At 39.3% G+C, this 21,695-nt stretch overlaps 1 protein-coding gene across 1 annotated transcript in view; it reads left to right on the top strand.

Moving 5' to 3' along the window:
- PDGFD (platelet derived growth factor D) overlaps positions 1-21,695 on the top strand; it is a gene marked incomplete at its 5' end in the record, with an annotated part of 55,061 nt that overhangs the window by 32,142 nt on the left and 1,224 nt on the right. Inside the window, one exon of the mRNA XM_010018572.1 lies at positions 10,664-10,878. Within this exon, the coding sequence (XP_010016874.1) occupies positions 10,664-10,878 (215 nt within the window). The remainder of the gene's footprint in view (positions 1-10,663; positions 10,879-21,695) is intronic.

Here is a 21,695-nt window from a genome sequence, read left to right on the forward strand (position 1 = left end):
AACCCATAATGATAAAGAAAGACTATTTAGAAGTGTGTCATGCTCTGGGGTAACCATGGGCTGAAGGGCCTGGTGAAATTGCCCTTTATAAGCAAGAACAGATCTTGAAGGTCTGTTAGGTTTCTCCAAGATGACAATTGCTGTAGTTTTCACAGAAGATCTGGAGTGAAATATTTTGAGTTCTCCTGTTAATATTGCCTTCCATTTCCAAGTTATATATTCATATGCATTCTTCTATACAATTTTAAAATTATAATACCTAAATCACAGTTCTGATTCTGTGAAATCTAATGTTTATTTGCATCTTAATTCTCATCCTCCCTATGTTAAGCATGTGCTGGACAGGGAGAGAGGATTTTAATTCTATGAAATTTACTGCTATTAAATGACGAGGTTTTGATCTTAAAGGAGACATATAAGATGCATCTGTATTAGGGAAAACGGTGTTGAGGAGTGTTCTGAGGCCCTGAAACCTGATCACCATATTGCTAAGTTGTCAGCCTGCTCTCTGCTTAGTTCAAGGCCAATTGTCATTCTCTCAGGTCATTGCTGGACGTGAAACAGGAGTTGGCAGAGGCCAGCTGCCATTCCTGGTGGTAGTTTGCATTGGCCACCTTGTATTGGAGAGGAAGAGATAAATGGTAGGGATGCAGACTGTCCCATGGATGTTGACCTCTGTGCAGTAGAAGGACCTCAGGCACATACAATGTATTGGTAGATGTGCAGCCAACTTGGTGTACAGTTTCCAAGACACTTTGTCCATCTTTGTTTTTAGTCTCAGCACTTCAAAGGAATCTGCTATAGAGCCCTGAGCACCCCTCCAGTGAAAACTGAACCCTTTTACTCTGTACCTTTTTGGCATGTCCATGAGAACAGCAAGTTTTGTGAAAAACGTCACCTAACAACGGCCACTGCATCACTTCTGAGATCAGTTTGATCTCATTTAAGGGTCTGTGAAACATGATCTGTGTGTCCCTTATTCCCAGGCTGTATTTGGCATCAACAGGCATGTATGCAAAAGAAATAAAGGATCTGTTTTGATTTTAATAGAAACTGATTAGAAACCTAAATAATGTACTAGTTCTGCTCCTCAGATTTCATTTGATTCTCAGATCATATTTGGCCTAGTACCCCATATATTTACATGACCAAATATATATGAAGTAGCATTTGCTGCTTTGTTTTAATGCAGACTATGCAGGCTAGCATTACCAATCTGATCTGTTAGTGCTCAGAAATTCACATGCATAAAGTTTTCTCCATTTGGTGTAAACAAAGCAGTGTCAAAACATAAAGAGTTTTCCAGTTATTATTTTAACACTTGATTTATTTTAATAGGATTTTTTGATTGTTGTTTTGGTTACAGAAGTAAGAAAAATGCTTTATAATATTTTTTTCTCTTGTCTTCAAACTAAAGGCCACATTCCCTGATTGTTAGCAGCTCTCTGGACAAAAGTATCTCACCACAATCATATACTTACTTACTTAAAAAAATTCAGTTAAGAATTTTTATTTAGTCATAAACTTGTGACAAGACTAAAGGCTTATTCTTGGATGATGTCAGGACTAGGGAATAGCTTTAACAAGTCCTAAAATTAGAAATACTTGGTGGATTTTAAACACAGACACTGCGGATCTCTGAGGAATGTTTGTAGGCAGTAGGATAACCTCGCAGCAAAGAGAGCAACAGATTATATTATTTATTTCAGATATCTATCTGTTTCTGCTTCCGGCTTGGGTTTCATTTTTTATCCTTAGTTAGAACAGCCCTGAGGCAGATAACAACAATTTGATGTAATCTCTGCCTATTTTTCACAGAGTTTTAGAACATGTCATATATATATAAGTATAAATGAATCACTAACGATTTTGCTCCTATCCAACTCTGCCCGTACCAAATTGAGTTTAAGAGGCAGTATTGCTGAATACCAATTCTGATAACAGGGATATGTGATAAATGATATTTAAATGGTATGTTTTCTTAATTTGGCAATCGGTAATCTACAGAGATAAGGATTAGGGTAAGGAAATAAGTTACAGTGTTTTAGCATAGCTGAAACTTAGAATCACAGAATAGACAAAGTGGGACAGCATCTCAGGAGTTGACATAATCCACCCACCCAGCTCAAGGCGGGATCACCAATAACAGGTTGCTCTGGACCATGTCTAGTCAGGTTTTGCATATATTCAAGGATGAAGGACACACAACCTCTCTGGACAGCCTCCTCCAAACAAAGGAGGGTTTTTTGTTTTCTTTTAATCATTTGAATAGGTTTTCCTATGTTACAAGTTGAGTCCAGTACCTCTCTCCTTTGAAAGAAGACTCTGGCTCCATCTTTTTACTCCCTTCCATCATGTATTTATTATACACATCGATATACACATAGATAGATCAATCCCTGAATACCTCCTGCATGAACCTTAAAGATGAAAAGTGTGTTGATTAAATATATATATATATAACTCCATTCCATCTATAGAATCTGATCTCACACCTCTGCAGTGCTGATGCAGCTCTATTGAGTTAAATGCATTTCTTTCTATTTACACCGTGGAAGTGAGATACTGGTATCAGGTGTGTCTCGATAATAACCACATGAAGTCTGAAATTTAATTCTACGTACGTTCAATGAGGTTTGCTGTTAACCATTTCAAACTGGCAGAAAAGGACAGAAAAGGAAGGAGAAAACACACATGCACATTTTCAAAATCCTCAAATGAGATGCCTTGTATAAACTATAAACTACAGCATACACCTCCTTCATGGTAATACGACAAGTAGATGTTTCACCCTTTGCAGCAATGGTAAATATACTCAAAAAGGTTTGCTAGCCATTGCTGCATTTTAGAAACTCTGAAAGTATGAATATTCAGCCCTAAGCTCATCCTAGACTCTTAGGAAAAAAGCAGGTCATACCAAATAAAGTATATTCTTTAAAGTAATTCCTTTTCCATTGCTGTAATATGTTGTAGCTGATCTCATTGTCATAGTAATTTGGCTGTTACAAATATAAAACATCTCTATATCACTGGGTGTTAGGTTATTTAATACTGTTCTTAGCAAGAACACAGGTCGATATAAAAAAGAAAACAGCCATAGTCTATAATTCTGTTGAACTTCTAGAAAAACATTTATATTCTTTTAGAGAGTCATATGGTACATTCAGGTGTGTTTAAAGAAAAACTCTTCATCCTATAATTTAAATTTTTGAAAGCACCAATATATCTGCTTGATAATATCAGAACTCCTCAGAGATACTGTTGTAAACAGTTTCAACCATCAATTAAACATTATCTAACTTTTCCCACATGTTTGTTTGTATTTATCTTCTGTTGTTCATTCTGAAGTTTTACCTTGAACTGAAAAAGGCTTTATAGGTTTTGAAAGATCTCTGCCTGTGAAATGGCTTGTCTACAAATGAAGAAAGCAAAGAGAAAGAAAAAGTTCAGTGTTTTTCACCATAGAAATGTCAAGGGGATGGTACCTAGAGAAAGGGATCATCTTTATAAGAAGAATGGGGTTTTGTTGTTGTTTGTTGTTGTGTTGTGGATTTTGAGGGGGGTTTTGTTTGTTGTTTTTGGGGTTTTTGTGGGGTGTTGTTTATTTTTTGGGAGGGTTTTTTGATTGATTTTGGTTTTGTTGTGGGATTGTTTGTTTTTTTTTTTACAAATAAACCTGGGGAGCAGGAACACATGTAGATAGATACATTCTTGTAATTAACAAGACTACACATGCCTCTGAGCTGTCTTTTTGGAAATAGCATGCATGAAGCCTTTGGCTATCAGAGGAAATTAATCACGTGGGACATTCTTGCAATAACATCTGTCTGCAATGACAGCTTTACAAGTTAAATAAATAAACACTTGCTGGCATAGCCATACTGTTCTCTAGAAGGGGAGTAGCAAGATGAGACCACAAATCTGCATGGAATGTTTCTGCTGTCCATTGCCAAACAAGTTCCCAAGTTCAGACAGGTTTCACCATGTCCTTAACGATAGTTTTTAATTGTAACTACTCTCAATGGTCTAGCAAGAAGTTAAAATTTTATCTCAGGAATATAAATTCTCAGGGGGTTGCAAACAGTGGGCAATAAATTACTGCAAACATCCATGTACTCTTCTTTGAAAGGTTCTGGGATGGCTGCCAGCAAGTTTCAGTGCACCAGATAGAAAGTGCAGGCATCACAAATGCTGAATACCTGCTCATTCATGGGAAATTTGAATATTCTAGGTACCTTCTCAAATACCTGCTAATTTAAATTATTCCCCATGCTTAAAAACCAGGATATTTCTTCCACTCATCTTCAGCCAGGAGACAATTTGTCTGTTGCATGCAAACTACACACATCCATTCATTTTACAATCTAATTCAGATCTATACCCGTACTTTTCCCCTTCTGCAACAAATGTGATTTTCCCTCATGCTTTATGTGACGTTCCTGGGTCACTGCAGTGAAAGCTTTTCTTATTAAATTCCTTTTTTAAAATGCTAGTGAAACTTGCAGCTAATTATTTATTGCTGGAATAAGCTGTTCAATCCCATTGATTTCAATGAAGCTATGTCCATTTGTGACGCTGATAGTTTGGCCTGCTTTTTCTACTTGACCCATACCACAGCTAATGATTGGTTTGTGAGTCTATAATAGGCCTATATATTGTGAACCGTGTTTCATGTGGACAGTTATAATCCTGCTGCAATTCTGATCTCTCATCCTCTAAAATAATAGTTGCTGTATTGAGGAGGTTTGTTTTGGCATTGTGATTCTGTAGTAAATCCAAATTGCAACATCTTTTCCCCAGCTCCCAAGAGAAAGACTTGGACATGTCCCAAAGTTTTCAGGTAGATTTAACAAAGTAATTATTGTGATATCATTAAGTATGTGCAGTGGAACAGTGAAAACCTTTAACTATATGTGTTGAAGACTAAAAGCCACAGTGTTTGGTCAGCATTTGCTATGGAGAGTAATTTCATCAGTGTCAGTGCGTTTAGTTGATTTAACCAGAGGAAGATGTGACTGTTTATCATATGTATGTGACTGCATTTTCCAATCCAAGTTCAACCACACCATAGCCTCAGTCAGCTACAGCAGTGCTCAGAATGTCTTTCATTGCTCTACTCTACCTGACACAGCCCTGCCACACACCTTTATGCTAGCTGAAAGTGAATGCTTGGGAGAAAGGGTTCAATATATTTGTAGTTCTCTGTGAAATGCCATGCTTTATAGGAGGAATTTTTTAAACCCAAAACACCAGCACAACCTTTGTTGTAAACTGTAAGCAACACATAAAAATGGATGATGAGCTCTGGATCCCCAATTGACACACAATACTCGAACCACACTACAGTTCCATCCCTTGCTGATGTACAAAATATGAACAGGGGCCAGCGATTCCACAAGCTGTTGGATAACTTGTCCCAGTGTTTGACCGCCTCATGGTGATTAGTTTTTGTTAGAGCTCACTGAAATATCCCTTGCTGCAACCTGTGATTTTTTGCCTTGTATTTTTGCTGTGCACATTCAGGAAGAGACTTACTTCATTCTCCCAGTAGCCCCTTTCAGATAGCCAGAGAGAGTTATTAGAACCCCCTTTAGTCTTCCTTCCAGGCTAAACAAATCTGGTTCTCTCAGCCTCACTGTGGCTGTTTTGGACCAGTACTTTAACCACCACAGTCACCCATCACTGAACTTCCAGTTTGTTCATCCTTTTCTGCTGAAGAGGGCTCAAACCTGCACACAGTACTGCAGATGCAGGTTCACAAAAGCTGAATGAACGTGAGTATTCATCTCCCTCGACCTGCTGCCAAATTCTTCCTAATGCAGCTCAGCGTTCAGCCTGTGACACTGCAAGGCAAACAGCTGACTCATGTTGAACCTGATGTTTACCAGGATGACAAGGCTTTTTTTTGCAAAGCTTCTTCTTAACCAGTGTGTCCCCAGTCTGGACTGATGCATGGGGTTATTCCATGCCAGGCACAGGAATTTCCATTTTCTATCACTGAGCCTGGTGAGGTTCTTGCCAGCTCATTTATCCAGACTGCTGAGATCCTTCTGAATGGGAGCCCTGCAGCACATGGACAAATTCCCTTAATGTGATGTCACTGACAAACTTGCTGAGGGTTCATATCATTCCATTGTTCTGATCATTAGTAAAGATCTTCGACAGTGTTAACCCCAGCATTACTGCCTGGAGAACATGGCTAGTAACCAGCCACAAGCTGTATTTGGAATTGCTGACCATTTTGCTCAAGCCTCTTAGACCTTCTGGTTATCTACCAAATTTGTAGTCCACCTTTCCCATTATATCTCAGCAGTTTGGCTGTAAGGATACTACTATGGATTACTGACAAAAATCAGCAGATGATTCTGCTGATTTCACCTCATCCACCAAGAGAGTTGTCTCATCATAGCAGACTTTCAGGCTGGTCCATCATGATTTGCCCTTGGTAAATCTATTTGGTCAGTTTCCAATCACCCTCTTGTCTTTCATGTACCTGAACATTGCTTTCAGGAGAATTTGCCCCTTTATTTCACACTGGAATGAGGATAGGCTGCCTGAATCCTTCTTGTCTTGCTTGTAGATGGCCTTGACATGTACTATAGGAATACCAAGGTGGCTACCATATCTTACACCTCAGCTCTGGTATGTGGCTGATGCATGAAAAAAAAGTGTAAAATATTCAGATATGGCAATGTTAGGGCCATGTATGAACTTGGAACAATAAAGTCTTAAAAGAAACTCTAACAGACTTCCTGTCTTTTTAAAATTAATCAGTGACCAGCAGCACGGGTTTTCTCTGCAATCTTTAAGGCTGTCCTTCTTAAATAAAACTTGGTATTAGCTGCAGTCCCTGATATCAGTCCTTTCCTCTGATTAAGATCGATGTTTCAAGGCAAGCACATGCCATAGGACTATGAAATGAGGATGGATTTAGACACAGGATTTGAGAGGGAGGAGGGGACAGCGTACCCTTACTATCCAGCTTACTGCTCCAGTGTCTCTTTTTATGTCTGCCTTGCCTTTAAATTGAATTCTGATGCAGACATTCTGTAATAATACTTTGAAGTTATTTGTATCCAGTCTAGAGAACGCTTTAGTTCTAGTTTTAAATTAAGGACTCCAGTGGTTTCAGTCCTTGATAAGAAAAGCAGCAGGATTTCACACCAATCACACCAAGGCTCAGTTACATTTTAGTTACAGCAGTGAAGTGATGCATAAAACTGACTGTACTGTAAAATCTCATCGTTATATGGATGAGGAAATGGTCTGGCTCCAGACAGTAAAACAATCCCAAGACAAGGAAAAATGCATATCGAAGCTTTCAGCAGAGAGAGTTGTTCACTGCAAAATGTGTTCCTTTGTTAGGGCACTGCAAACCATAGTCTAAAGCTAATTAGGCAATAGGACCTGTTCTTGTGCATCAGTCTGATGCTATCAGAGTACAGTATACCCTGTTCACAGAAGACATTGTATGCTCACCTTATCCTACCAAGCAGTGGATTTCTGTAAACCAGAGTCAAAAAGAGTGTAGGTGTTTACCTCCATATGAATTTTTATGGAGAATGACTTGTGTATCTCTTAAGCCCTTTATTTAGTCTTTCCTCTGCTGCTTGAAGTTATTTTTAGTATTTCAAGATCACTAAAATAAGACCTGTCTGATATTGTATTTCTCCATTCCAACCTGGACTCTGATACCTAAGATACAGCAAAGTGCAGAGAATTCACATTGATAACTCTGGGATTTGGGGTCCCAAAAAATGCTAGTAAGTCAGGATCAGAGTGTCTTGAGATGACACCAAGGAGAATTCATGCAATTTTCATGCAATTTATTGGAAAATTTTTCAAATATAGTTCAACATAGAAAAATACACTAAATAAAATGTATTTTGCTACTGGTTGATTATCGAATTCCTTAAGAATGCATCCAGAGAAAGTTTTGAGCCCTCACCAAAAACACCTGATTCCTTCATACTGCATAGAGAAAAAAATTATCCTAATTATCTGGTTATTCCCTCCTATGCTTCAAGCAAGTCAGCAGCTCTCCACAGTACTGACTCAGCTACAGCCTAAAAGACCTTGCAAAGATTTCTGAAAGTCAACAAAATGAGGCTTTTGAAAGCTAGTGAACAAAGCCTTCCCTCCGGTGAAAGCCCTTTGCCAGGTCACCCCTTGCCACTTAAATGGAGCAGCTTAAGTACTGAAGCTAATATGTGTAACGCTGTGATGAATATAATATGGTCTCTGCAGGAAAGCCCCCCTGCCCTGGCTCTTTAAATGCTGGTGCTTTCCCTCTCTGCCAGTCTCATTACGAAGACTCATTTCTGTGTTGATAACGCAGCAGTGAAAATAGGTATCAGCTCAGTGCAGGAAGAGGGACTATTGAGCCGGAGTGGAAATTTCATCTGTGATAGATCAAATTTTGTTCAGTCCTCTGGACTTCTCCTGGACACAGATGTCAGTCAGTTCATGTGACATGAGTCTGGGCCCTCTTTATGACCAGTTTGTTACTGGAAGCCTTGTTTCCTACATTACTTCAGCTGAATTAAGGCTGATTTAAGCCTTTAAGAATTTTATTCTAACTGTATAGAGAGGCACCATCAGTCCTTGTTCAGCCTGTCCCGATAGAAGCCTGCTCATATCAATATCCATTCCCCTGGATCGTTGCATGAGTGTGGATGATCCAGGCTTTCCTCTCAAGAAATTTAATTAATCATGAAGGCACAAAATTATCTGCCCTCTTTTTACATTGGTTAATTTTTCCTTCACTGTCTAAAATGGATAGCAACCCAGTACCTCTTTGTTATATTGGTAAGCAAAGCTGATGGCAAAGGTCCCAATGAGAACATTTAGAGTAGAGGGAAACACTTCCCTGTGAGAAGAATTAGCCTGAGACCTTGCAATGAGAAGGAGCGGCTTTGGAGAATATCAGCAGACAAGAAAATATCATCTGTTAAAACAAAGAAATCAATATTCTCTGGACTTGTAAGTCTTGACTGCGGACATTTGTAGTGAATTTTTCTCCCAGTGCATGAGTATACCAGCAGCCCTATCGATTTTGTGCTTCTATCAGGAGGATGATCTATACCTCTTTTGAAGAGATGCTAGCTGTCTGGAGAGAGCCACTGAGATTTCATGGTGAGATGTACCACAGTTGCTATAAAATCACAATTTATCTGCTAAATTTCCATTGACTGAGATAACACCTTGCCAGAAAAGTGAAGCTGCTATGATTTTCTGTAATAGCACTTGTGACATTTATGACTTGTATCTTGCATATCTGCCTTGTGAATATCTCCAGGCCAGCATGTAAAGGTGCATGGTATTTACATCATCACAGCTTTTTCCACAGTTTACTTTGTGATGTTGACAAGGACTGAGTCATGGAGGTGTCTTTGTGGAAGGTTTTCACATGCTTATAGTAAAGCACAAGCATAGGTACTATCAGGAGAAGAGATGGTGTTGAGCTATTAAACATGCCCATGAAAATATGATATGTTCACCAACACTACACCCTTATCTAATTTCTCATTTAAACCATTCCTATTTTCCTGATGATATTTCTATTAGCAAATACTGTTTGGGGTGGGAACTCAACACCAGCTGACGTGTCGTCCAGTCCTGATTGAATTCCTGAGCTTTTGAACACTTAGTTGGTGGACAGAATCGTAAGAAAAAGAAGAAAGCAGAAAAGGAGAGAAAAAGAACTCTGAGAACTTCTAAAGAAATAAAAGCCATTAAATTTGTTACTTTTAGCTGTGTTACAATTGTGGAAAATGTATTTATGGAAGAGGGTTTTGTTTTGTTTTAGCTTTACAAGCTAAAGCTAGAAACAGCACTTAAACTCACAGTTGATAGTCTGTAAGTTATTTTTATGGTTGGCTTTACTACTTGTTTACATGACATATCTCACAGAGAATACCAGGCATTTAAACATCAACCAACTACTGGCATTCATTGAAGCTCATTAGTTTTAATTGTATTTATTTTTATGCCTATTATAGTAGCATTTACCAGCTGAAATTAATATTGTTTAGATTTGACCATCTAAAAGAGTTATCTAGACTCTATCCATAAACAATACAGACAGGCAACTTGAGAAAGGAAGTCATGCCACCTGTCCTAAATGCCCTTGTGAGGAAGGGATGAATCACTCTCCAAAGACCTTTCTCTAATAAGCACAGCAATAGCCATGTTTAAAGTGTTTGCCTTTTGTATGCCAGCAGTTAGGCAAAAGGAGTTATGCCTATAATAACAAAAAAAAAAAAAAAAGCTCATCATTCAAATAAGCCAGGTATAAGCAGAGGAGGGAAAAGAGTAGCACAGAGAAAATCTCTTACTCAAGGATCTAACAGATCAGTGACAAAGCAAATAAAATAACCGGTCTTCAGCTTTCAGGCCAATATTTCAGGCAAGCCTTCCCTTCACTTTTATAGTCAGTGTAAGCTCTGCTATGGGAGTCAGCGGGCACAGGATGGCAGCCTGGATGGCCACCTGTAATTATTTAAAATTGGTGGGTTTATGTCTGTTTGGAAGTCACTGCTGTATTTCACGTATTTTCCAACCAGTGTCACACTACTTTGCGTTACTGACTGCCTGGGGAGTGGTTCAAACTAGAGGAATGTCCCACTCAAACCTTACTAATGAAACTTCTTTTGCATTGCAGTTGACCTGGACAGGTTGAATGATGATGTGAAACGTTACAGCTGCACTCCAAGAAATTACTCTGTCAATTTAAGGGAGGAACTGAAGCTGACAAATGTTGTTTTCTTCCCCCGCTGCCTCCTTGTCCAGCGCTGTGGAGGAAACTGTGGCTGCGGGACTTCGAACTGGAAATCCTGCATGTGCATGTCAGGGAAAACAGTGAAAAAATATCATGAGGTATTTTCACTCTTTTTCTTGTCTTTGGTTCTTGTTTTGGATATTTACTGCTTGCATGTATTCTGAAGGCTTTTCTCAGAGCCATGTATGGCTGCAGGAGGCCTGATTTTAAGTAAGCTTAGTATTAACATCTTTGTTGCCACAATATCACCCAGTGAATTGTATTTGGAAATGATGAATGAACAGAGTGGAAAGAGGTTATATATGTGTTAGACAGGAGTGTTAACAGGTGTTTATGGATAAGTTAATTTAGAAGAAATTGGAGAGAACTTTTGACACCTTTCTGTGTGGATGCTACCACAGCTTCCTCCTGAACTTTCTTGCAAGAATGAGGCATATGTTGGACTGATTTTTCCCAGAAAAGGATTGATACAATATGAATGTATATGTCACTGAAAATATTATTTTTAGTAACATAGAGATGTGTTGCTTGAGACATTTGATTGCATTTCCTCTCGTTTTGTGCTACATCTTCTTAAATCATGCTTAGAAATGACAATTAAGTCACTTGTAAACTCTTTTTCCCTCCAGATTTATTACCTGTAGGAAGCAGATGAATCTTTCAGCCTTAGATTCTTTCCCAGTCAGCGTTTTTTTAGGAAGGCTTTATGTTTGCAAAAGAGCAAAGTCCATTATAGTATTTACAACAGCATGTGGTGACAGGACAAGGGGGAATGGCTTTAAACTGAAAGAGGGCAGATTTAGATTAGATACGAGGAAGAAATTATTTACTGTGAAGGCAGTGAGACTCTGGAACAGGTTGCCCAGAGAAGTTGTGAATGCCTCATCTCTGGAAGTATTCAAGGCCATGCTGGACAGGGCTTTGAGCAACCTGGTCTAGTGGAAGGTGTCCCTGCCCATGGCAGAGGGTTAGAACTATATGAGACCCTTCCAACCCAAAGGTTGGGTTAAGGGTCCCTTCCAACCCAAACCATTGATTCTATGATTCTGTGATTTATTTTTCATCCATTCGGAACACATTTAGAGAGGAAGGAAACAATGAAACAGCTTTTTATCTTCTTGCCTCTAAATCAGTATTTTCAGAACCAGCGTGAACAATATTTACTAAAGTGAACATATCTAGGAAAGTTACTTGATACTATCCTTTCATTTGTCTAAAAGTAGGTAGCTTCATGCCATTCTGACTTAATTTCTGACATACATCTTTTATGAGAACCTGATTTACCACTTGGCTTAAGTCTCAAGTGAAAATGAACTTTAAAGGCATTAACTTGGGAGACCCTAGGGCTGCAATAGCAGAAGGCCATTGAAGGTCAAACCTTTGCCTTGCTGTGAGCATGTGGTTACTCTTTTCCAAGGCAAGAGATTTCTTTATCACAATTAACTGCAGAATACAGCATCAGCTAGGACTAGAGAATAGTTAATAGTTTATCTAATTTTAAACAAGATGCAGCAGATGACCCTGGTAATTACAGAGCAGAAAGCCTTATCTCAGTGGTAGAAAAGTTAATTAGAAAACAAATTAATAGTATAAACCACTTAGATGACTATGAACTGATAAAGTGAACTCAGAATGCCTTATGTATGAATAAATATTTATACAGAACAACATTGTACAAGAGTGCTAAAGGCATTTCCTTCGGAGAGCAACCAGATAAGATCAGACATGGATTAGAAGATAGTTAAGAGATAACAAGCAAAGAGGTTGAAGAAATGTGCAGTTTTCTACATAGGAAGTGGCTATCTGTGGGTGCCTCCAGCACACGAATTAAGTGTTACGTCATGTATGATCCATCTGGAGGGAGGTAAACAGAGAGGTGGCAAAAATGACAGCTAGTGCAGGAGATAACATACCTGTAACAGCAGAGAAGGCTATGAGAGATTTCAGAAGGCCTATGTAACTACTTATAAGTGCAGTTTAGAAAAGCAGCAAGTGTTAGGATGACTAGTCTAAACTATTCATGTAACACTGGGGGTGTGAGGAGAGGAGGGAGAAATAAAGGGTGGAAGTTGGAGGAAAGGTCGAGTAATGAATCACTGTGAAGAGCTTCAGGAAAATAGTTTAGTTTAGTGATGATAGGAAAAAAGGAAGTGACAGTCTTCTGCAGGAGTAGAGGTGAACAGGAAATAACACAAATATGATGGCCTCCTTAAATTGGTGGGGTACTTACACTGGATTTTGCCCACTGATGCTTAGAAGGATACAGACAGGAGCAGAAAAGATGTATAGAAGCAGAAAAAACACATCAAGAAAAGTATGGGAGAAGATATACATCAAAAACGTATGTAAGGAAAGTGGCTCAAAAGTTTTGGATAATTTAATTTAGAAAAAAAATGGGAATTAGAACAAGAGACAGATTGAAAGGGAACTAATTTATATATTTCAATCCTTAAATGTAAGTGTTACATAATTCAGAAGTATAATATAAACTAAAGAATCATTGGTCACATCTGTATCAGGACTTAAGCCAACTACTGACAGTAGCTAGAAAAAAACTTTTGATTATAAACATGCTATCGAGCACTTATATTTTTTTATTCGATGTTTGGGAGCATGTAGTGCTGGGGCACCAGAATATCACACTGACCAGGTATTGGTCAGACCCAGGATGTCATGACTTTTGACCACCCCAAATTAAACACTAAATTCAGGAAATTCAATATTCACACTAATGCATCACTGCTAATTTATTTCACTACTCCTTTGTTTTCTGAAAACCATATGAATTCAAGACAGTGTTTCAGCTTTAACATTAAATGGCTTTTGTAAGTTTAAATTTAAACTTAATCCCTTAGGGATGAATTAACAGCTCACTGACCAGAAATTTAGCCAAGCGGCTCCCATTAACATGAGTGGAAGTCATGCAGATAAATTCACGTATGACATACTAAAGAAGTGTCCATTAATTTTAGTCCAAAATATTTTCCACTTTATTATTATTATTAGCCACACACAGCTAATCAGTTTTATTCTTTGTCATCCTTAGGCACTTAACACTAATTTTATTTAAATGCCTGGCAGTAAAGGCACCGAGGAATGGCCTTTCAACATGCCAGTTTTAGAACCATGGAGTTGGTTTACACTTTTTGAAGCCGATTTGAAATACACTAACCTTAACCAAAAAGCCTTTAGTTGCGTAATGAAGGTTAGAGCTTCATACTTTACGAAAGCCTCACTCCTGTTAATTTGATTAAAAATCTCTGCCTTCTGCTGCAGGAGGATGTAAGCAAGATTCAAACACAAGTCTCAATTTCATTGATTTACTTGCAAAAGACACCAGAAGGAAGTATAAGGTAGTGGAGCAAAGAAAGTGTTTGTAGCAGCTGAAACTGAATCTTGTAGACCCCAGACCACTTCTCTTGCCAGGCTGATTTTGCCTAACTGCTATCCTGGAGCTTTATCTACTGAGCTCCTGGACCCACCAGAGTAGTTTGTCCTGCACATGAATGTGCTTGTCCTCAACAGTAAAAATGCAACTGGGAATCACTTAGAAGTTGCCTGGCATTTCTGAGCTACCCTATATTTCTGGGTGAGAAAGACAGGCAGGCAAATTTTACAGAAGTGGTAGGCTCCTTTTTGGAGCCTTTTGACCACTTTGTGGTCAGTACTTGCAGTGCCAGAGTAGCTGCATGCCAGCAGCTGTGGGGACACTAATGCTTAGAGCATTTGTTGAGAGAGAAGCTTCTAGTCCTGAGATTTCAAGGTTATCTTCTCCTTATGCTCTTAATGTTTTTTAACTCCTCCTTAGTTCCTGTTCAAAGCCTCACACTGTACTCACCACCAAGCACTCCCTCCTAGTATCTCAGGACTAATAGCTATCACGTGTAGCCTTTAATTTCCCCAAGCTGTGAGTGCTGCTCCAGTTCCCTGGATAGACTGTTCAGCTCTTTCCTATCATGTCCAATTGTAAGAAGTAATGCAACAGCAGGGAAAATGAGAAAATGAGAATGCCATGGTAAGAGGTATCTTTTTTTTTTATTGCCCTGGGAAATCTAATAATGAGATCTCAGGTCTTTTTTGTGACCTCAAAGTTTGCCATAACTTTGACAAAATACTCAGCAAATTCCAGAAGTAAACGGGTTCATAACTTGAGTAAACAGATATTTTTATGGGAGGGGGAGGGGGGACTGAAGGAGTCTTGTGATGCTCTGTGGTTTTCCACAGCTTCTGGGGTTGCTTGAGATCAGAGATCATGCACAGATACTCATGACTTACCACATAGTGTCACAAACCCCACAAACCAAACTGGCCAAGCGCTGGCAGTGTCTCAAAACATATCTCAGGCACAGTCTACCGTAAGTGATACTGAGTTATGCAGCAGGGCTCCATGAAAGGGAACGACAAAGCAATACATCAAAATGGATGCGGCACACCTTGATCAAATGCTCATGTCTACTGTTGTCCAACTTGCTAAAGGGGAGCTGAAATGAAAGTGTGTTTTCCATTGCATTGCTTTTCTTTGGAAATGCCCAAAGCCTGTTTTTAAACAGAATGAAGCTCTAAACCTGGGTAACACCCAGCCCAGAGGAGGTGTGAGGGAGCTCAAGCCAGGACTCAGTTCAGCTCGGGCTGTGGCTATGCCATCAACCCAGCATGCACATACCTCCAAGAAACAAGAAATCAGTTTCTCCATCTCGTTGCTGTAACTGATGAGATGTGAAATGAGTTTCCGTGAGGAATAAATGCTCTTAAGGTAGCAACCAGAAGTTGTCAGAGTGTATAAACATCCACAAACACAGTGCTGAGTAGCACAGCTAAAAAGCATATAGAGAAAAAAGCAAGTGGTGAAAGTGATTGCATCTTTTACCTACTTACTTGTCCCCCCTGTGAAGTCTGATGTATTTTTCACTTTCTATATGGTGAATAGAATTTCAACCTTTTTTGAAGTGTTATGTGCCTCTCTCAAGTTTTGACCAGAACTTGTCTGCTGCCTTCACAGGACATACATGTGATTAATTGTCAATGACAAGGTTTAGATTAGTGTTAGGGTGGCTACGTCATAACCCTGTGCTGCTCTGAGAGAGATAGCAGGCACCTCAGAGTACCTACACAATGCTAAACCTTTGCAGAAGTTGCTGGGGCATAGAAACTGCTTCAGCTGGACCCAGTATTGTAAAGGGAGAACAAGACAGGGAATATTATTGTGGAGAAAAGAACAGGAGAGCATGGAAGAAAATAAATAGGTGACATGAAACTTCAGTAAGACAGAGGAGTTGTTGCACTGGAGTTAAGAAATGTAATTAACACAGTTTGGTGCTGTGGATACATTTTGCTTTTTGGGGTTTGGTTTTTTTTTTCCTTTCCTTTTTTCAGAGAAATGGGAAGCAAACCTTAAACAGGCACCTGAGAGAGCAGACAATAATTCTCACCCTGTCACAGGGAAATATAACTGGACAAAAATACAAATGTTGCTGATACAAAAAAGGAAATTTGCTAAGGGGTTAAATAAAGCCAGCATCATCAAACCAGTGTGCAAGGAATACAGTCTGATTCTTATATGTCTTGTAGTTGATAGTATGTGTATAAAGGAGATAAAAGGTTGTTATGGTAATAAAAGCACAGAATTAAACTGACAAAAAAGTAAATGTATAGAAATACTATATAAGAAGCAGCAACGGGATTTATTTGGAATGCAAATACAAGGAAACAGAATGAGTCAGAAATGACTGCTAGGTCACGGGATGAGCACAGAGAGCACAGAAGTGCAGTGAAAAAAAAAAGGTTTGTTTTTTACTAAAATGAAAGTTCTTGGGATGACATCTAGAAGTGAGACATCCTGCAATGCATATCTGGGCACAGTGGCAAGTTAGGAAGAGGAAACCCTTGCATCTGGTCAAAAAAGCAATAGCTGGAGCCATAATGTGTGACAAGATCATCAAAAGTGAGAGGCTTGATGCCACGTATATCAAAAGCATCATAGCGTTAGTGACTGTTTCAGATGCCTGAATTTTAAGCCAATTCACATTTTTTCCCATCTTTCTTCTGTTAAAATCAGGTATTTCTTATTCATACAAATAAAAAAAAATCAATAATCTCATCTACATTTAATAATCCCTTAGTTTGAATTCTACCACTGATCAGCAAACTTTTTTCTTGTCCTGATATCCTGTAATTATCACTGGTAAGAAAGAATACAGCTTAGGGTCTGTGTCATTATTTTAGGCTATGTTCCTACTGGAACAAAGGTCCTTATGCTAAATTATGAACCACATTCCCATAATGCTTGGTTTCTTATGCTCAGAGCACAGCTAAACTGTGTGTGACCTTTGGATTAAATAACTTTCAAAAATTGCAGAGTAAGGTTTTTCATCTCTATCAGAATTTGGATCTGTGTTGAATGTTTTGCACTTTTAATGCTTCCTCTTTCATGAATCTCAGACAAATATAATTTGTTTTGCATGCTAGAACGATGGTATTTTTAGATGAGCAGAAGGAGATTAGATAATGCTGCATAGCAGGATTTTAAAATAAGTTCTGCAAAGTACAAATTTCACTATCTAAAATAGCATCCAGAGTTGCTTTCCATCCTCTGTCACTGGAATATGAAGCTAACTAGAAATTTGATAAGTCTTGTTATTGACTATTTGTTGTCTTCTTAAGGTAATAATAATTAAAAAAAAAAAAACCACAACAAAACAAGCTAATTTTTGAGTGAGGCTTGATATTTCTATTGGTGTTTAAACTACTGGTCAAGAATTAGACAAAGAATGTTATTATTGCTCCTAATGAAAAAATGATAATAAAGAAGAAATGGATATAACCAACTGGATACCCCTTTTTTTATTATTATTTTTGAAAGTGTTACTGGGTTTCCTATTACTTTTCGCTTCTTATTAAAGCAGAAATCACTAGTCATGGACTGTCATGGCTACATATTGTCTGAATTCAAAGGTAAATGGCACATGGAGAGGGACATCAGTGAGTGCTGGAGGGAGTGGTTTACCTCATCTGACTTTACCCATCTAAAGCTGCCAGCACGAGTAGAGGTGGGTGTTTGAGGTGAATCGTTCTCTGGAGTCACCTCTTTGTTGCTGCTTCTACTGGAGAAATACCAGGTATGGTTCAGGGTGAACAGGTTATCTCCATCTGGGTCCTTTCCGCAGCAGTCATCACTGGTCTGCTCTCCTGCACTCCTGATCATCAAGTGCTCCTACAGATCTGCTGAGATTCGAGGGGCTGCCAGTGCTCCACAGGCCCCCAAAGAGCACCCTGCTGCCCCAAAGCATGACCCAGGCTTGTGCTGTGTATCTTCTGGAAAGGCAGCTGCGGTTCCTTGCAGGGCTGTCCAGGCAATGTGTGGGCCTGACTTAGACAAGTGTGCCCTAATTCCAGTTTGAGTTTTTCTGGCTGCGGCTTCTAGATACTGTTTTTTGTGATGGCTTTTCTCTCTCATTTAAAGAGCCCCTCAAAAGCTGGCATCCACATTCAATGCATGATCAATGTGCAAGATTCTTGGCAGGGAAACACATGTAAGCATTTCTTCATATTTTCTTCACCACCACCCCCAAGGAAAGTTATGCAGTAGCCACAGTCACCTCATCCCAAAACCTCTCAGATACTCAGGCGCATCTACAAAGTAAAATGCCATCCAGCATATTGGTGCACTTTTATGGAGCTGTTTGCACAATAAAGGCAACAAGGCCCTGATACCTTCTTTTGCACTACGTATATTTATTTTGCACTACCAAATCCAGCTCAAAAGCTGAGTATTTTGTCTTCTTTTTTTTTTTTTTTTAATTGCTTTAATACTTTTATGACCGTAATTAACTTAGTGTTTTATGAGGGGGATATGGCTGTAGTTATATACTCCTTGTGAGGCAATGATTTGAACAGTCAAGGCACCACATTCTGGTTTGTAGTGACAGATGTTGCTCCTTTAATTTGAAAACTGCAAGGTTATTCTTCTTTTTTGCCCACATAAAACAAATTTTCTGAGCATTCCAGACCTTCTTAACATCCATATTTTCTAACTGCTACTGATCCCATCAAAAAAGGAGCAATAAAATTTCTGAACAAAATTTCTTTGAACTGTTTTCATTAATTCAGTAGTTCCTCACCTTCCAAGGACTTGGCCATGTAATGGATAAACAGCAGCTATTTTCAGAACAAAGGGTTTTCTTTCAGCTACTCTAGTCACAAGAAATGGCTTTACTTCCTGACTCTTTTCAATTCCCTTGTATTTAGCTAGAACTAAAACTATTAGATGGAGAGCTTTGAACATCAGTTCTGTGATCATCTATTAAAGCAGCTCTACAGAGGGATATGGACAGGCTGGATCAATGCAATGTGGCCAAATGTATGAGGGTCAAGAAGTCTCAGTGCTGGGTCTTGCATTTGGGTCACAACAACTCCATGCAACACTACAGGCTGGGGGAAGAGTGGCTGAAAAGATTCCAGAGGAAAAGGACCCAGAGATGTTGGTCAACAGCCAGATGAACATAAGCCAGATTGTGCCCAGGCAGCTAAGAAGGCCAGCAGCAAGCAGCATCCTGGCCTGTATCAGAAACAGTGTGGCCAGCAGGACCAAAAAAGTGATCATCCCCCTGTACTGGGCACTGGTGAGGCTGCACCTCAAATCCTGTGTTCAGTTCTGGGCCCCTCACTACAAGAAAGACATTGAGATGCTGGAGCTGGTCCAGAGAAAGGCAACAGAGCTGGTGAAGGGTCTGGAACACAAGCCTGATGAGGAATGGCTGAGAGAACTGGGGTTGTTTAGTCTGGAGAAGAGAAACTCAGGGGAGATCTTATCACTGTCTGAAACTACCTGAAAGCAGGTGGTAGTGAGGTGGCTTTTGGTCTCTTTCACCAAGTAACAAATGATAGGACAAGAGGAAATTTGCACCAGGGGAGGTTTAGACTGAATATTAGGAAGAATTTCTTCCCCGAAAGGGTTGTCAGGCGCTGGAGCAGGCTGCCCAGAGAAGTGGTGGAATCACCTGTAGGTATTTAAAAGACATTTAAACGTGACACGTGGTTTAGCGGTGGACTTCGCACTGCTAAGTTAACAGTTGGACTTGTTGATCTTAAAGGTCTTTCCCAACCTGAGCGATCTTATGATTCTATAATTTCAGCTGTGTTCAAACACTGCTTTTCTGTCTTGTCTGGGGAAGTGCCTGCCAATTCATTTTTCTACTCTTATCAGCAAAGCCCATATACTGTGCTCATTTTTCTGAACATAAAACACAGGGAAAATCCCCAAGCTGTCAGGAGGTCTGTTAGCTTAAATACAGCCCGCATCTTTGCTCTCATCCCGTTGCACACTTTCATTTTGCTCTCAATTGAAAAAAAGCAGACCTACCTACCCAAAGTGACAATCATCTGAATTTGCCAGGTTTTGATGAAAGGCTTCTTTAAATAAAGAATTTTATCATGGGCTCAGCAGCAGCAGCTGTACTTGATTTTAAAAGTATGTTTTCTTTAAAAAGCATCTTTGAAGATCCAGTCTATTTCCAGTTCTGTAATAATTACAGCAACCTGATTGGGTTCAGTTCATCTGTTTTTTTGATGACAGCATGGTACAGTGAATTGTCCTGGTGTCCATCAGGATTTATTGCATATATTGAGGCAGTCAATATTTGAAATCAAATTAAATCCATTAAAATTTTGTTTCATTAAAAAGAAAAAATAAAGTTACATCTCTGCATTTCTAACAGGAAAATATAATTATACTTTCCAAACACATTAGAGCAGTGTCTGCACCTTGCTTACGCACAGTCTTTTATCTCAGTATTACATAGGCTAAATGTGAATTTTATCATAAAAGGCAGGACAAAATAATAGACTTTGTTCAGTGCTTATCGCTTTTGTTACATCCCATGGCCTTGTACCCTCCTGGCATTAACAGTATAGAGCGAATGGTCTCATAGGGAAGGCTGCTCACTTGCCTGCCCTTCCCCACCCTCTCTGCGCAGCATCCATGGTTAACCTTTGGCAAGTCATTCACACTCACTTTTCGAGGCTTTCTAGTTCTGTTGAAATTGCTAATACTTTGTTGATCTGGTATGCAGCCCCTTACTCCCTCTCCTTCCCAAGACCATTTCAATTCTGGTATAGTGTTGCAATGTCAAAGTATAGAAAGTACTTTGTAAAAAAAAGGATTATTAATTAATTAACAGTTTGATCTGTTAGTTAGGGGACCTGTTATTCAAGGCAGAGGTGTGGATGTTTCTGTGGTTGAGATGCTAAAGATGCTTAGGTCCCACTTCCTCCTGGACCAGTAGCTTTGGCATGTGGTCAAGACAAGACAAGACAAGACAAGACAAACTGTTCTCCATCTTTTGAACAAGTAAGACAAATATAGCTGATTGAGCAGTCACTTGGCTAAGCTAGCAGAGTCACAACAGCCTGCCAAGACGTGAGATGCATCAGTTCTCGTACCTTCCCAGGGCATGGCTTCTGGACTCAAGTGCTCGAGGCCACAGAGAGCAGAACTGTCCCACCTGCCTACTACCAGCTGTGGAGCTGCAGCCTTGCTTTCTCCTTGTTCTGCTCCCCATCAGTAAATAAGCAATTTCAGAAGGAAAAGGACCATATAATGTCACTGGTAGTTTTTCTACTGGTGTTTTGCAGAGCCTTGAGCAAATCAGTTGCAGATTCCCCTTCTATGCACGTTTGACAATGATGCATGTCATTCTGTGCAATGTGCTGTGAGATTTGGGAAGAAAAATGCTGTATGAGTGTTACTGTTCTTAGTCTTGACTCATTTGTTGCACCTAATCCAGACTAGTATTTCAGGGCAGAAATTGGAAATTAATATCTCTTTTGTTAAACTACTGTAGGCCCATCAACAGCAAACTAATGAAACAACAGATTTCCCCTCTGAACCTGCGCCACTATACTAGTGGGGGTATGCGCT

The sequence above is a fragment of the Nestor notabilis genome, unplaced genomic scaffold (genome assembly GCF_000696875.1).
Source record: "Nestor notabilis isolate BGI_N333 unplaced genomic scaffold, ASM69687v1 scaffold8477, whole genome shotgun sequence".
Taxonomy (NCBI): domain Eukaryota; kingdom Metazoa; phylum Chordata; class Aves; order Psittaciformes; family Psittacidae; genus Nestor; species Nestor notabilis.